General features: G+C 43.0%; 2 protein-coding genes across 6 annotated transcripts in view; one reads left to right on the top strand and one right to left on the bottom strand.

Moving 5' to 3' along the window:
- The window catches only part of kifc3 (kinesin family member C3), a 47202-nt gene extending 38219 nt beyond the window's left edge, over nucleotides 1-8983 (top strand). For 4 of the 5 annotated variants that reach the window (XM_080439613.1, XM_080439615.1, XM_080439616.1 and 1 more), the window contains 8 exons: nucleotides 108-238; nucleotides 1029-1152; nucleotides 2278-2407; nucleotides 3002-3231; nucleotides 4242-4397; nucleotides 4578-4704; nucleotides 5640-5686; nucleotides 7244-8983. In XM_080439613.1, coding sequence (XP_080295739.1) covers nucleotides 108-238; nucleotides 1029-1152; nucleotides 2278-2407; nucleotides 3002-3231; nucleotides 4242-4397; nucleotides 4578-4704; nucleotides 5640-5686; nucleotides 7244-7252 — 954 coding nt within the window. In that variant the 3' untranslated portion in view covers nucleotides 7253-8983. The remainder of the gene's footprint in view (nucleotides 1-107; nucleotides 239-1028; nucleotides 1153-2277; nucleotides 2408-3001; nucleotides 3232-4241; nucleotides 4398-4577; nucleotides 4705-5639; nucleotides 5687-7243) is intronic. The other variant, XM_080439614.1, reaches the window with a different exon arrangement.
- Nucleotides 8984-10882: 1899 nt separating this feature from the next.
- LOC308087822 (uncharacterized protein) lies at nucleotides 10883-12523 on the bottom strand (the record flags this gene model as incomplete). The annotated part of the gene is made up of 1 exon (XM_080432012.1): nucleotides 10883-12523. The coding sequence occupies one exon, from the start codon at nucleotides 12521-12523 to the stop codon at nucleotides 10883-10885; it is 1641 nt and encodes a 546-aa protein (XP_080288138.1).
- Between the last annotated feature and the right edge of the window lie 444 nt (nucleotides 12524-12967).

The following is a 12967-nucleotide window of genomic DNA, read 5'->3' as shown; positions in this document are numbered from 1 at the left end:
CGCATGGGTGGCGGCGACGCCTGCTGTCTGACTCATGCCTCAGGACCCATGCCATGTTAACCCCCCCCCCTTCTCCCTGCCCACTCTTTTGTCTCTTATTCCTCCAGGGCGTGGCCAAGGACCCTGGCATCAACCAGAGGGCTCTCCGCCTGCTCTTCTCCGAGGTGACTGAGAAAACACCCGACTGGGACTACAAGATCACAGTCAGCATGGTGGAAATATACAACGAGACCTTGCGGTGAGAGAGAACACCTGCTCTGTGGACACCATGTTTCTGGCATCCATTCATTTACTCTATTAATCAAATGTGAAATGACACATTGGTGCGTCAAGGTCATCCTGCTACATTCATAGTTGAAACATTATTAAATTATTTATGTAGAGGCTGTGCCAAGGAAAGGGGGAGGGGGGGGGGAATTCACAGGATTTTCCTGTGAATTTCCGATGGATTATACTAAACGTCCATGGTCATCTGTTGAGTACAAAGTATATTTTCTCCCTCCCTCATGTTGCATAACCTCTGAACATCTGTGTAAGCTTTAGTTCCAGCCAAGGAGGGTGGCGGAATGGTCTATGAACACCAGAAAGTCTGAGAGGGGACCCTTACGGGTCCATTATTATTATCCCAGTTAAATTAACTCTCCGTATTTAACAGTGTAACGCATGTGTGTCAGTATATTGTTGATGGATTTAACAGTGTAACCCATGTGAGTTAGTATATTCTGTTGATGTATCACAGGTGTCTGTTATCGCACCAAGATCATCATGTCAAATAACCTCTGCAACTGTGGTACTTGGTGAACGATTCTGATACTCATCGGATACATTTTGCGAATGCCGTATCTCCACCACCACTTACAGTACATTTTGGAGGGAGAACAATTAATTTGTCTCAATTAGTTTTTTTGTCTGCCTCAATGCCCCTCAAAGTTAACTTTGGACAAGCACCTGACTCACCCGTCTCTCTTAATGATGACGACTAATGGTTCAATGGTTAATGGTAATGTGTTTTGTTTTGTGTCCAACAGGAACCTGTTGGGGGACAACCCCAGTGAAAAGCTGGACATTAAAATGAACCCAGATGGCAGCGGTCAGCTCTACGTGCCGGGGCTGACTGAATTCATTGTTCAGAGTCCAGAGGACATCAACAGGGTAAGTTCACATGTTCGCCAAGTCTTAAATGTTGTGGGGGTTCGTTGATGTCGCTCTCTGGACAACCCGAACGAATGGCTGAGATTCATAAAGACAGTTTGACATCATCCAATTGCTCCAAATCCCACTGAACAGTCTCTTGAAAGGTATGGTGAAATGTCAGGAAACAGGAAACCATTCTGATCCATCAGTCTCATCGTAAAATGAGTCATTTTGCATCTGGATTTGTCTCTACCAGAATGAAAATGTCTCCATCTGCAGGATGTGAGAGGTCACTGAACGATTTGTTGAGCATGGAAATGAATGAGTAAAACCATGTACCATGGTCATCACTGTGGTCACATCTGAGCGCTTGAGGGAAGTTTTTAGACGACTACAACACACTGATTAATCAAATAACAGACTTCAGATAAAAAAAGAAATGCCAATAGCAAAGCCATTTTAAGAAATGGGCTGCAGGATGCATAGGTATTGAAGATCAAGCCCAATTTATGCTTTGTTGTAAGGCCGTGGTGCTGACTGAAAATAATTGAAAAATGAAAATACATCACGTTTTTCAGATCAGAGCAACACATTTGTATGACAAAATATAAATTATTGTCGTTTGTGGAAATATTTATATCTCATGTGCTGTCCCTACACCAACCCTCAGAAAGATCTTTACAGATGTTTTACTATTATCCTAAGTTCCTATCATTTTCTGTTTAATTTTAAATTTGTATTAATTACATGCAGCTATTTGGTTTATTTTTATTTTGGTCAGTCTTTCCATATTCTTAAATAATAGTCAAATTGAAATAGTAAGACTGTCTATATTCTTAAATAATAGACTAATCAAAATAAAATGTTAATTCTAAAAGTAAAATTAGATTAACCATAATAAAAGCACAAATGGCTAAAAGTGCTGTATGTACCAGTGAGAAGGAGGAATGTGCCCAAGCAGGGATTTGTTTCTATGCGTCCGATTAGGAGTGTGTCCACCAATGAGGGTCATTGTTCTCAAGTAGGTTTATGCCTGCATAGGTGCATTTGTATGTGTTTTTCTGTTTTGTTTTGTGTAATGAAGAATTGATCATTACAGTCAGCCATTTACAAAGCCTGCCCTTTGGACTGACCTCTGTGCAGGTGTTCGAACTGGGTCACATGAACAGGGCCACAGCCTGCACCAACCTCAATGAACACAGCTCTCGCTCACACGCTCTCCTCATCATTACTGTGGCTGGCTTCAACTCATCCACTGGAAACCGCACACAAGGTATATGTACACACAGTCACAGACATGTACGCTTGTTGGTTTTACTATATTGTGAGCAATACTGTAGCACCGTCACCATTGATTCCATTCATTCTCCATACTCTAATATTAAAGGTCTTTGAGATTTAAAATGATGTTGAATTTGGCTAGAACCTTGGTATGTTTAACATTCATACCAGATGAGAGAAAACGGCAGTTCTGTTCAAGTGTGCATACATTGGAAATTGCAAGCCTCAAGTCCTTAATACAAGTCTCAAGTCCATTAGCTACATTGTTAACGTCAAGTCTGACTCTGCCATAAAGAGCTGGCTGAATAGCAACTGGGCCTAATTATAACCCTCAGTCAGAGTTGTAATTCCATTGTTCCTGTTGTATTTTATTTATTTGTATGACTCTGCTACATGGCACTCATTTTACACACATTTGCACTCAAACGACCACAATGGAATTAAGCTCTTGAACTTTTTTATTTTATCCTTTTGACATATGTATAAATAGTGTACATGTATATGCATATTTGTCAATACACATTTAAAGCACAGAGTCAATTAGACTTAAACTTGTGTGTGTGTGTGTGTGTGTGTGGCGCTGCAGGAAAGTTGAACCTGGTGGACCTTGCTGGCTCAGAGCGAATCGCCAAATCTGGGGCAGAGGGCAGCCGTCTCCGAGAGGCCCAGTGCATCAACAAGTCCCTGTCAGCCCTGGGGGACGTCATCCACGCACTGAGGAGCAAACACTCCCATGTGCCCTTCAGGAACTCCCGTCTCACTTACCTCCTGCAGGACTCACTGAGTGGAGACAGCAAGACACTGATGATGGTGCAGGTGGGAATCAACGCTACAGTTGTTGATGGATACATTAATCACTATTGTACATATTTGAAATAGAATAGGACCTCTCAGTGATGTCCTTCTGCCAATGAGGCTGGTTGAGTCGACACATTTTGCTCAAATTGGACACTAGAACAATTACTCAGTAGTAGAATGCATGCCAGCACTATGCAATTGTCAAGATATGCCATTTCCGGATTTGTCGGATAGCACTGTATTTGTTCAGTGGCTGGAAATTGGGTCTCAAGCACCCCTGATTTGTTTACTTGGACCAATAATGTAGGGTTTGCTTCTTATGTCTGCTGAAAGTCACACAAAGTTTCATGGTGTTATGTCAATCCATTCCGAAGTTATGTATTTTTTTGGCCAATCAATGTGAAAGGTTTATCGGTTATTCCTTGCACCATGACCAAACATTCCACAAAGTTTCATGCAAGTCCAACCACATCTTTTACTGTAATTACCTTCAAATGGGTGAAAACACACGCCCATCCAACTCCAGTTTATAGAAGAAATGAAAATGGAATGTTTTTGGAATGGAATAGGTACACTTCGTCTATATAGTACTCTATATGCACATGGCTATGAAAAGTCGGACTAATTGTTGAACATATTCCTATTTAGGATAATTCCTTTTAACAGGACGTTCATGAAAGTCCTTGCGGGCTTGTTTCCAATGAGGGCCTGTGAGCAATTAGGGGTTAAGAGTCTTGCTCAGGGACAAATTTCATTTCATCGACACATATGCTGGTGTAGCCTGGAATCGTACTTGGGGCAACCAGGGCCTCTGGCTCCCTAGGCGGGCTCACTAACCACTCAGCTATGGCCGCCCCTACCCAGGAATATGTTCAAGGACTTATTGCACTATATATTTGGTAAAAGCAGAGAAACCGAGCAGCAGTATAAATGAGTATATTAGCTAGCTAAACTATATAGAAGATAATATATTTAGTCCCCAGAAATAAACTATTCTGTCTCACTGCCTCTGTCTCTCTGTGCTGTAGGTATCTCCTCTGGTCAGTAACATAAGCGAGTCGGTGTGCTCACTGAAGTTCGCCCAGCGCGTACGCACCATCGAGCTGGGCTCCTCCAGCGTATCATCTTACAGGAGACATGAAAACTCCTCAACCTCCTCCTCTCCTACCCACGACAGTGTGGAGGTAACGCACGTCAGACTTGTAAACAGACACCATGTGTAGCAGGAATTCCATGCAGAAATGAATCATTGCAGTATGAATCAATACTTTAATACAACTTACTCCTGGCTATGTAAAGTGGGGGAATAAAATAAGACATGTAATGGGAATGGAACATAGTGTTTACCCTATAACCTCTTTCAGCTGGACAGTCCCCCGGTGACCCCCGTACCCTTGCCCATCTCCCGCGCCAGCAGTGCTGGCTCCACCCTCTCCTCCACTTCCAGGACCACCAGCACCCGCAGGAGGTCACAGTCACAGCTCTCCACAGGTACAAACACAATCACAGTCATACCAGGGCTCATTAGGGCTGCACAATATATCATATATCATGTTAACCTATGGTGCAATATTAATTTTCACAATCAAATATGCCGTCGATTTAGGCAATACCTGAAAGTTTAATTTCACCAAGGCCCTCAAGTGCAATGAGCATTCAGGTCACAGCAGTTCAGCTTCCATTCAGGAGCAGGGTAGAACATTTTGAATAGTTTGTATATAGAGGTGGTGGGATAGATGAACAGAGTATGCAAATACTTCCAATAACAGCTTTGTTTGTCTATGTGCAAAATCACCATGGCATATGGTCCAACAGAGCTGTGTGTTTGTTTACTGTACAATTGGGGTGGCAGAGGTAGAGTGGTTGTCTTGGCTGCGTGTCGGAAGTGTCCTTGAGCAAGACACTTAACCCCTAACTGCTCCTGATAAGCAGGTTGATGCCTTGCATAGTTGGTGTGTGAATGGGGGAAATGTAATGCACATTGTAAAGCACTTTGGAGAAAGGCACTATATAAATGCACCATTTACCATGTAAAAGACTTGTTTCCATGAGACTAATATATTAATTAATTCTCCACAAAATCACACGGTACGAATCCCCCCTGCTATTGTTCACACTTTGGCACTAACAGAGAATCCAAAAACCATTCCGTCCCTCACTGCATTGGTTAATGAGGAGGGAAGGGAGCAGCACCCGGAAAGACACACACAAGAAACATCCATAGACGTCGCACACCCCATAACGCTGTAAACGTAACCGCACTATTCAGGGAATTTCATTTCTTGTCAATATCGTGCAGCCCTACTACCCTACTGCTCACATACTGTACACCTACTGTACATACACTGCACTGTAATGCAAACATAATACTTTATTATACTTACGAGCTGACCTGAACTCTGTGGTCTAACTTGATTGGTTTCCAGACAGACAGGTAGACAGAGCCAGCCCATTGGTTGTGGATGGTGGGCAGGTAGGTGGGGTTTTAAACATTGGTTAGCTTTGGCATGGAAGCGCTCAGCATGGCATGGTGCCCGGTGCCCACGTCACCCACCTGTCTTAACACCTCCCACCTCCTAACCCAGACGGACCTACACCAGCTTTGTTTGTCTATCTGCAAAATCTCCATATGGCACATGGTCGGACAGAGCCGCGAGTGTGTGTGTGTGTGTACCGTACATGTTTGTGTCTTGTGTTGACTTTGGACAGTGTGGTTGAATGCTTAATGTGGCGTCTTATTTGTATCTGGCCTAAGACCTAAAAGTGTGTGTGCGTGTGCGCAAGTATTCTTATATCTTCCTTAAGGCTCATTCACATCACACAAAGAAGGTATTTGCGTGTGCCTCTGCCATTCGGTTCAATTGAGACCCATTTCCTGCCTTTCACAGTCGTGCACAGACCGCTGTGACATGCAGTGTGCTGTAGGGTGTCCCTGACCAAGAGACAAAAGAGCTGAAACACCCAATTTGTCTTGACTTGGCATAAGAATGTATTTGTGACCGAAAGCGTTAAACCGATGGTCAACCCACAGCTTTGCACCTTACAGGAGAGCAAAAGAATACCTAAATGTAATTTCATTTAGGTTCAAAATGAGTTGAACACAGATTCAGAATCTTCAAATAATGGTCCATCATTCACCTAAACATCAGAACTAAAATCACCTTGTAAATATGCAAATTATGTATAATATCAAGTCATTATTTCCCTCCTTACTTACTGTAGCAGTGTTGTATTCATGTCACAAAGTCGAGTTAATATTATCCAAAATGAAAATCTTTGTCTGTGAAAAAATAAGGGAGTAAGGTGGTGCTACGTATGCATTTTCAAATATTAGATATTTGTTGTGAATTTTTTTGAAGTCTGCATTATGGAAAAGCTAAGTCAAGATGCTGCTACTATGGTCCTGCAACTTTAGATTTAAGCCCAATTGCACACAGAGTCCGATCCAAATTTTAAAATGTATCAATCAGTTTCTAATGCATCTGAAGAAACACAGGAATCAAACTTGGTTCTAATAAAAAGTTTACATCCACTCTTAAGATGGCAATTTCGGAGTAGGTGTGCAAGAGGTCATATAGAAGGGTGTTACGTTTTTTTAGTCTACCATGGTGGTTTATTCACGTGCACTAGATTGATTGAAAGCACTTTAATTATTTTCAAATTGTTGCATATATTATTAATAGGGTAATATTTATTTCAAAATATCCTATATATTATGATGTGTGGGGCCAATCAATTCTATGTTAAATTATACTTTGCATTATACTTTAAGTTATATTAGCCCAAACAAATCAAATAATAGTGGTGTTAATTTATTATCATTAATGAGACGACACATGTCTGAGTGAGCAGCGAATACAGTGCAGGAGCCTTGTTCTTGCGTGACAATGTGCATGGGCCTTTGTTGTCATCTTTGCTGCTTTGTGGCTGGGTTGGGGTGTGTGTGTGTGGACTTGGCTATAATACTGTGGAACCCTGTCACCTGCACAGCTGACCTGCCTCTGACTCTCTGCTTTTGTCCCCATTGCAGGCCGATTGAAACTCACTGCCTGAGGGCCCCCCACCGCCACAGAGCCATCTAGAACAGAGACTCACACAATGAATGGCGATAGCCATTGGACTATCTGTGGGGCGTTAGCCAGCACCCTGATCAACTACCGTACCATTTTGGACAGGATGCCGGCTAGCCGTCCCGGACAACTCAACACTTTTGATTGCAGGCAAGGGCAGCAAAATGCCTGAGTGTAACGGAGTGTTGCGTGTGCAAGGGAGAGCATAATAGAGACTGCTGTGAACTTTCTATATAGAGCAGACCTCCTACTCTCTGCTACAGTGTCTTTTTTTTTCTCTCCTCTGCTTCAGTTTCACTAACAGATGAGTAATTGTCTCATTGGGTGATGATTAAACTGTCCGTCCGTCCGCACCCTGATAGTAAAGCTGACCATTGGCTGCAAAAACGTTACATGTAGCAGGAAAGTGGACTCAAGTAAGCACTCCTCTCTGCCCAAAATGACCCACACTGGCTGCAGCTGCCCCTTCAGGCTGTTGGATCAAGCTCCCTCCATCTCTAATAACAGTTAATTGTTTTTGTGTGGGGGGGATTTGTTTGTTTTTTCTCTCATTTTATTTTTTTACATTTGTTTGTTTTTCTGCAATCAAAATGAAGGTAATCAAATCAAACTACCGTTTCTTTCTAATGCCCACCCCACACCAAAATAAGAAGGAAAAAAAGTAGACTTTCCAATCACAGTATTTCTCAAAGTTGCACTTTATACTTTTTGAAGGTTCTTCTAACATGCAATTACAGTTATGTTTGATTTTATGCATAATGCGGTATATATTTATGTGTTTGATGATGCTTTAATTCTCAATTATTTTGTTTTACTTTGTGTTCTCATGGGGGTGCTGTCTTGGTTTTGTCATGGGCCTCCCATATCCGACCAGGGTACTTCCACTAATACTGAGTTATATTCTGTCCACAAGGACGTCACGAGAGCAATACAAGCAAAGAGTTCAGAGTTGTTACTATGTAAATATTTGTGTTTTAGAAGTAGCAAGGCAATACAGACATCTGCCTCCATGCACCATGGAAACATTTATGTTCCCATTTATGTTTCCGTATTTCTTTCTCCTGTAGAGCAAATGAAGCTAGACTCGCCATACAGGAAATGCCAATCCCGTTTATGGTGCACCACAGCTCTGTGGTAGAACTTGCTACTAACCACAGATAAAAGGGTCCTTTTTTTTAGAAATCCTCCAAATTTAAGTGGACTTCATCTCCACCAGGTGCAACATTCAATATGTGTATGTGTCTATCGTCATGTTGCTGCTCCGACTACAAGCGACGATATCTGACCTATGAACAAACCTACAGTATGTAGCCTAGCTGTTAGCCTGCTGCTGACCTGTGAGCCCTCTGCTGTTGTTCAGGTGTAAATAGGAATGCTTTTCACTCAGCTGTACCTGAGCATTCACCCTCAAGTGTTATACACCTAATGCAGTCCTGTGGGACCTATGGTACTGCTAGTTCTCTATCTAGCAGTACCCGTGGGTCCTCGAGGACCACGATGAACCACTGACCAATTTATGCTTCAGCAAGCAACGCTCTCGTGCGACAAAGCATAAGTTGGCTGTTAATGGTCATCCGTGTGAGAGGGATGCTAAAATGTTGGCTGTCAATCTCTGCTTGCTTGTCTTTGTCATTGATGTAGATTTCTACTCAATTTGTTTTTTTGTATATCCTTTTTAAATAAACTCAAAATCAAGTTAATTTCAATTATTTCAAGCTGTCTTTTTGCAACTGTTCTCTCCAAAATTTCTAAGGCCTTTTTAATGTTAACCCTCATCCCCTAGACTAGGGGTTAAGGGGTAACACTAAAGAAAAGTACAAAATGTATACGTTTATTAAAGTAGCACTTAAACAGTTTTCAACCTTTTTAATATAATTGGTACCATGTAATTATAAGATACCATTTATGTCTATTCACTCTGTCTGAGGTGGACTGTGGACAGTTCAGAAACCTTACTCTGATAATTGCTGTCATTTCTGATTCAAATAAAACTACTAGCTAACTACTGAAAGTGATGCAATTTACAAGAAATGAATAGGTTTAAAATACTAGACCATTGAGGAACCACACAAAAACTAGTGTTGCACTGGCCTCTACAGGTTGAAACTTTCAACTTGGTTGCAGTGCTGGTCACACTCCAATCATGATGTAATCATCTGTTTTTATTCAGGTCTCTTCCTACATTCAAGACAACTGGGAGGTGTGAACTATCCTCTGGAAAAAATAAGCTCGAGTCAGAAACTGGATCAAATTAAATGTTTGATCCAATCAGGAGAGAGAACTCATACAGGATGAACAAAGCAGACACATTTGAAACTGAACACTTAACGATGATAAATTGGCATTCTCTCTTGATAGGATGAATTGGTAACCCATCTGAAAATGTGTGTTTACTAAAGAGACGGGATAGACCCCTGCTATTGAACAAACTATGTAGCGATGATTACTATCAGAATATAGCGCTTTAACTTTTTAACAAACTTTTAGTTCTAACCAAATTTAGTACAAACATGGGAAAATTCCCATTCTACTACTCTGCCACCATAATGTTGAATGCCCTGACATCATCCATTAAAGGATGTGAATCACTGGTTTCTGAAAAAGCATCTATCGGGAAACTACTAGGTGGAGTTGGATATTCATTCCTATTGAAATGAGGGGTCATACACTTTTTTTCCTTTTCTCCTCTAAATATAGCCATTTGTATTTGTTGATATGTATTAATGTGTTAATATTCTCTGCTTTGTTGGTGAATTTTATTCATTCCGCAATGGAAACAAGTCCCCAGGACTTTTTTGTGTTATCCTTTTAGCCTAAATGTTTTACTGTACTTTGTGCTGTTTACATTTTTTGACTAATAAAGTATTGAATCAATCAAAAAAACATGCTACAAAATACACATTACACAATAGATATTACGTTCTCTATTTTGGCCATTCAAAATATTTTCCCGACCATCCATATTGGAGTATCTAAAATGAAGATTTGTGATGATGCATATGATTTGTTCTTTTGAGTGGCATGTATCAGTTTAGTTTTTGGTTTAGGGGCATTTTCTTAACACAATAGCTAAAATAATATAGTTGAATTAAAAACGAAATAGTAATATTTCAATGCGATCGATCCATATTCCATCTGCGTATCTGGAGTCGGGTCGTGGATGCAGCAGTTCCAGAGAATCCCTGACTTCCTTTTCCATGGCCACATCAGCCAGCATGGAGATATAATCCATCCATCTGGCCCTCTGTCTGCCCCGTGATCTCTTCCCAGCTGGGTGTCTGGAAAAGCTCCCTGAGGAGGCAACCAGCAGGAGGTTAAAAGGAGCACTTCACCCATTTTCAACCTTTTATTTATAAATTGGTCCTTAATTAATGCTCATTATAAGATGGAACCATTTATGTCTACTCGCTCTGTCTCTCAGAGGTGGGCTGTGGACAGTTCAGAAACCACACACCAGTGACCTCATCGATGGGGATTTCAAGCTAATAGAAACTACAGACTTTAACTTCCTGGAAAGTTAGCACACTGAAATAGAAATTGTTTATTTTTTAATCACAAAATTGGGCAGCATTTCATTGAAATCTGTCTTCCTTTGTGGACTATTTCTTTTCACTGGCTGCTTTCCGTGACACTGTCTTGTTAGTGTTAGCATATTTGTGTCTATCATTCCTGTTCATTTTGACTTTCTTTCTGCAGCCCAGCCCACCCTCCCAGTAGCTGGTGCCACTTCCTCTCGTCATCATGCCTCCACAGCCAATGCAAGGCTTTCCATTGGTGTATGGCTGCTCTTTGGCACAGTGGCCACAGATCATCCTGGTGGCTAGTTCCATGAGGTGGTCCTGGTCCTTATCGTGGCACACATCACATGGATAGGCCCGGCCACAGCAAGGAAACCGTAGCCAGCGGCGGCTTTGTTTATAATGCACGCAGGTTCCATTCTCTGGCAGTGGCTTCCCTTTTTGCACAGCAGGGTCTCTTATGTTCCTCCGATAGTTCAGAGCTGAACCACTCGAGCCTGCTGTGTTAGAAGAACGCAGCTGAATGTACTGGAATCTTGTGCTGTCAGTGAGGATACTGAGTTTGCTGTGGCAGTGCTCACAATTAAACTCCCTAGCCTGACCGTAGGAGAGGCTCTGAACAGGGCCATCCTGGGAGCAGCCCAGGCATCCAACTGTGAGCTCACATTCCTGAAGCACGAGGTCAACGGGGGTGGCATTGTTCAGGTCCAGGTAGCCCAGGACGTCACTGTAGTGGTGGAGCACGCCAGGCCTGAACGTGGCACTAATGCTAGCGCTGCACTTCTCACACTGAGCCACGCAAGACGTCCTCCCGCTCAGAGTCAGGTCTGCCGTCACCTTACACCTATTGCACTGCAGACAAACGGTGATCCCTCTGGCCACTACGGTAGCAGTGCCCTCTCCCAGCCTCAGGCCCAGTAGCTTTACCTCCGTGCCTCTGCGGGGATCCCTGATCTTAATGTTCTCCACAAGACGATGAGCCTGGTCCCGTTCCCCCTGTTGCTCATCATCACAGCCTGGTCTCTCCTGGTCTGCTGCTCTCCCGTCCTCTGCTGTCCCGTAACTCCCGTTTCCATCCGTCTTCTCGCCCTCGCCCTCGCCTTCGTGGGCAGCAGGGTGAGGTGGTTCATTGCCTGCAGGCTCTTTGCACACGGTTGCCTGGAGCTCCTGGTACGGCACAAACTGTAATCCAGCTCTCTCTAACTCTATGACCTTTTTGAACTGTCTGGCTCCCTCAGTGTAGAGTCTCTCCAAACTACGGTCCAGCCAGCGAAGAAATGGCCGGAACAGTAGTTCCACCTTTCCCATCAGCTGATTGGTTGCGTGCTTGGCTTGAAGCCACTCCAGCGATGCCTGTTGTACATGCCTTCCCATTACTGATGGCAGATCCTGGTCAGTTGGTATGTCTAATGTGAAAATCTCCTGAGGATAATTCACTGGGAAGCTCACCATGATATCAACTTCTTTCAGGTCAAAAGGCCAGTCGGGATCAGTGGCCTGAACAGTTGCCCTGTAAAAAGTAACCTGGCCATCACCTCGCTCCTGAATGATAAGCCGATTATTGGGGAAACGCTTCATCATTTGTCTGATCTCAGTTTCTCGTAGCTGTTTGATGTCCTCTGTCAGGTCACAGAGCTTTACCTCCCGGAGGAAATTAGGACGGGGCACCGACATCCTCTGTGTGAACCTGCTTTCAGCTGTAGGTGGTGCTGACTGCCACATCTATCTTCAATAGCGCAGAAGCCTGAGAGAAAGTAGCAACAGGGGCGGTGACTTTCTCTCTTGTGTCTCGCTGCTGGAGCAGCCCACCTGTCTAGGACCCACACCTCCGGTAGTCTCAGCACCTAGGCTATGTAATGAGATCAGACTGATGTCGGCACGTCTCTTCTTGACGTCTTAAATCTTGTTTGAAATGACCACCGATTATGTCATTGAAGGAAATTGATGATGTCATTAATATATGAAGGGAAAGAAATGATGTCAGAGTAAGGTTTCTGAACTTAGCCTCGCGTGGCCAGACTATATCACTGCGTGGATATGAGTCTGGTGCTTCTATGAGGACGTTTTTTTCCCCAAGGGGTGGGATCAAAACAATGGCTCTGGACCTACAACCAACTACCAATTACAGTCTCCCATATTTGAATACTGGGCCCTGATTGGTCACCC

This window comes from Gymnoscopelus braueri (genome assembly GCF_963280865.1).
Source record: "Gymnoscopelus braueri genome assembly, chromosome: 1".
NCBI classification, from domain to species: domain Eukaryota; kingdom Metazoa; phylum Chordata; class Actinopteri; order Myctophiformes; family Myctophidae; genus Gymnoscopelus; species Gymnoscopelus braueri.
The sequence above is the reverse complement of the archived record's forward strand: the minus strand, read 5'-3'. Positions and strand labels throughout refer to the sequence as shown.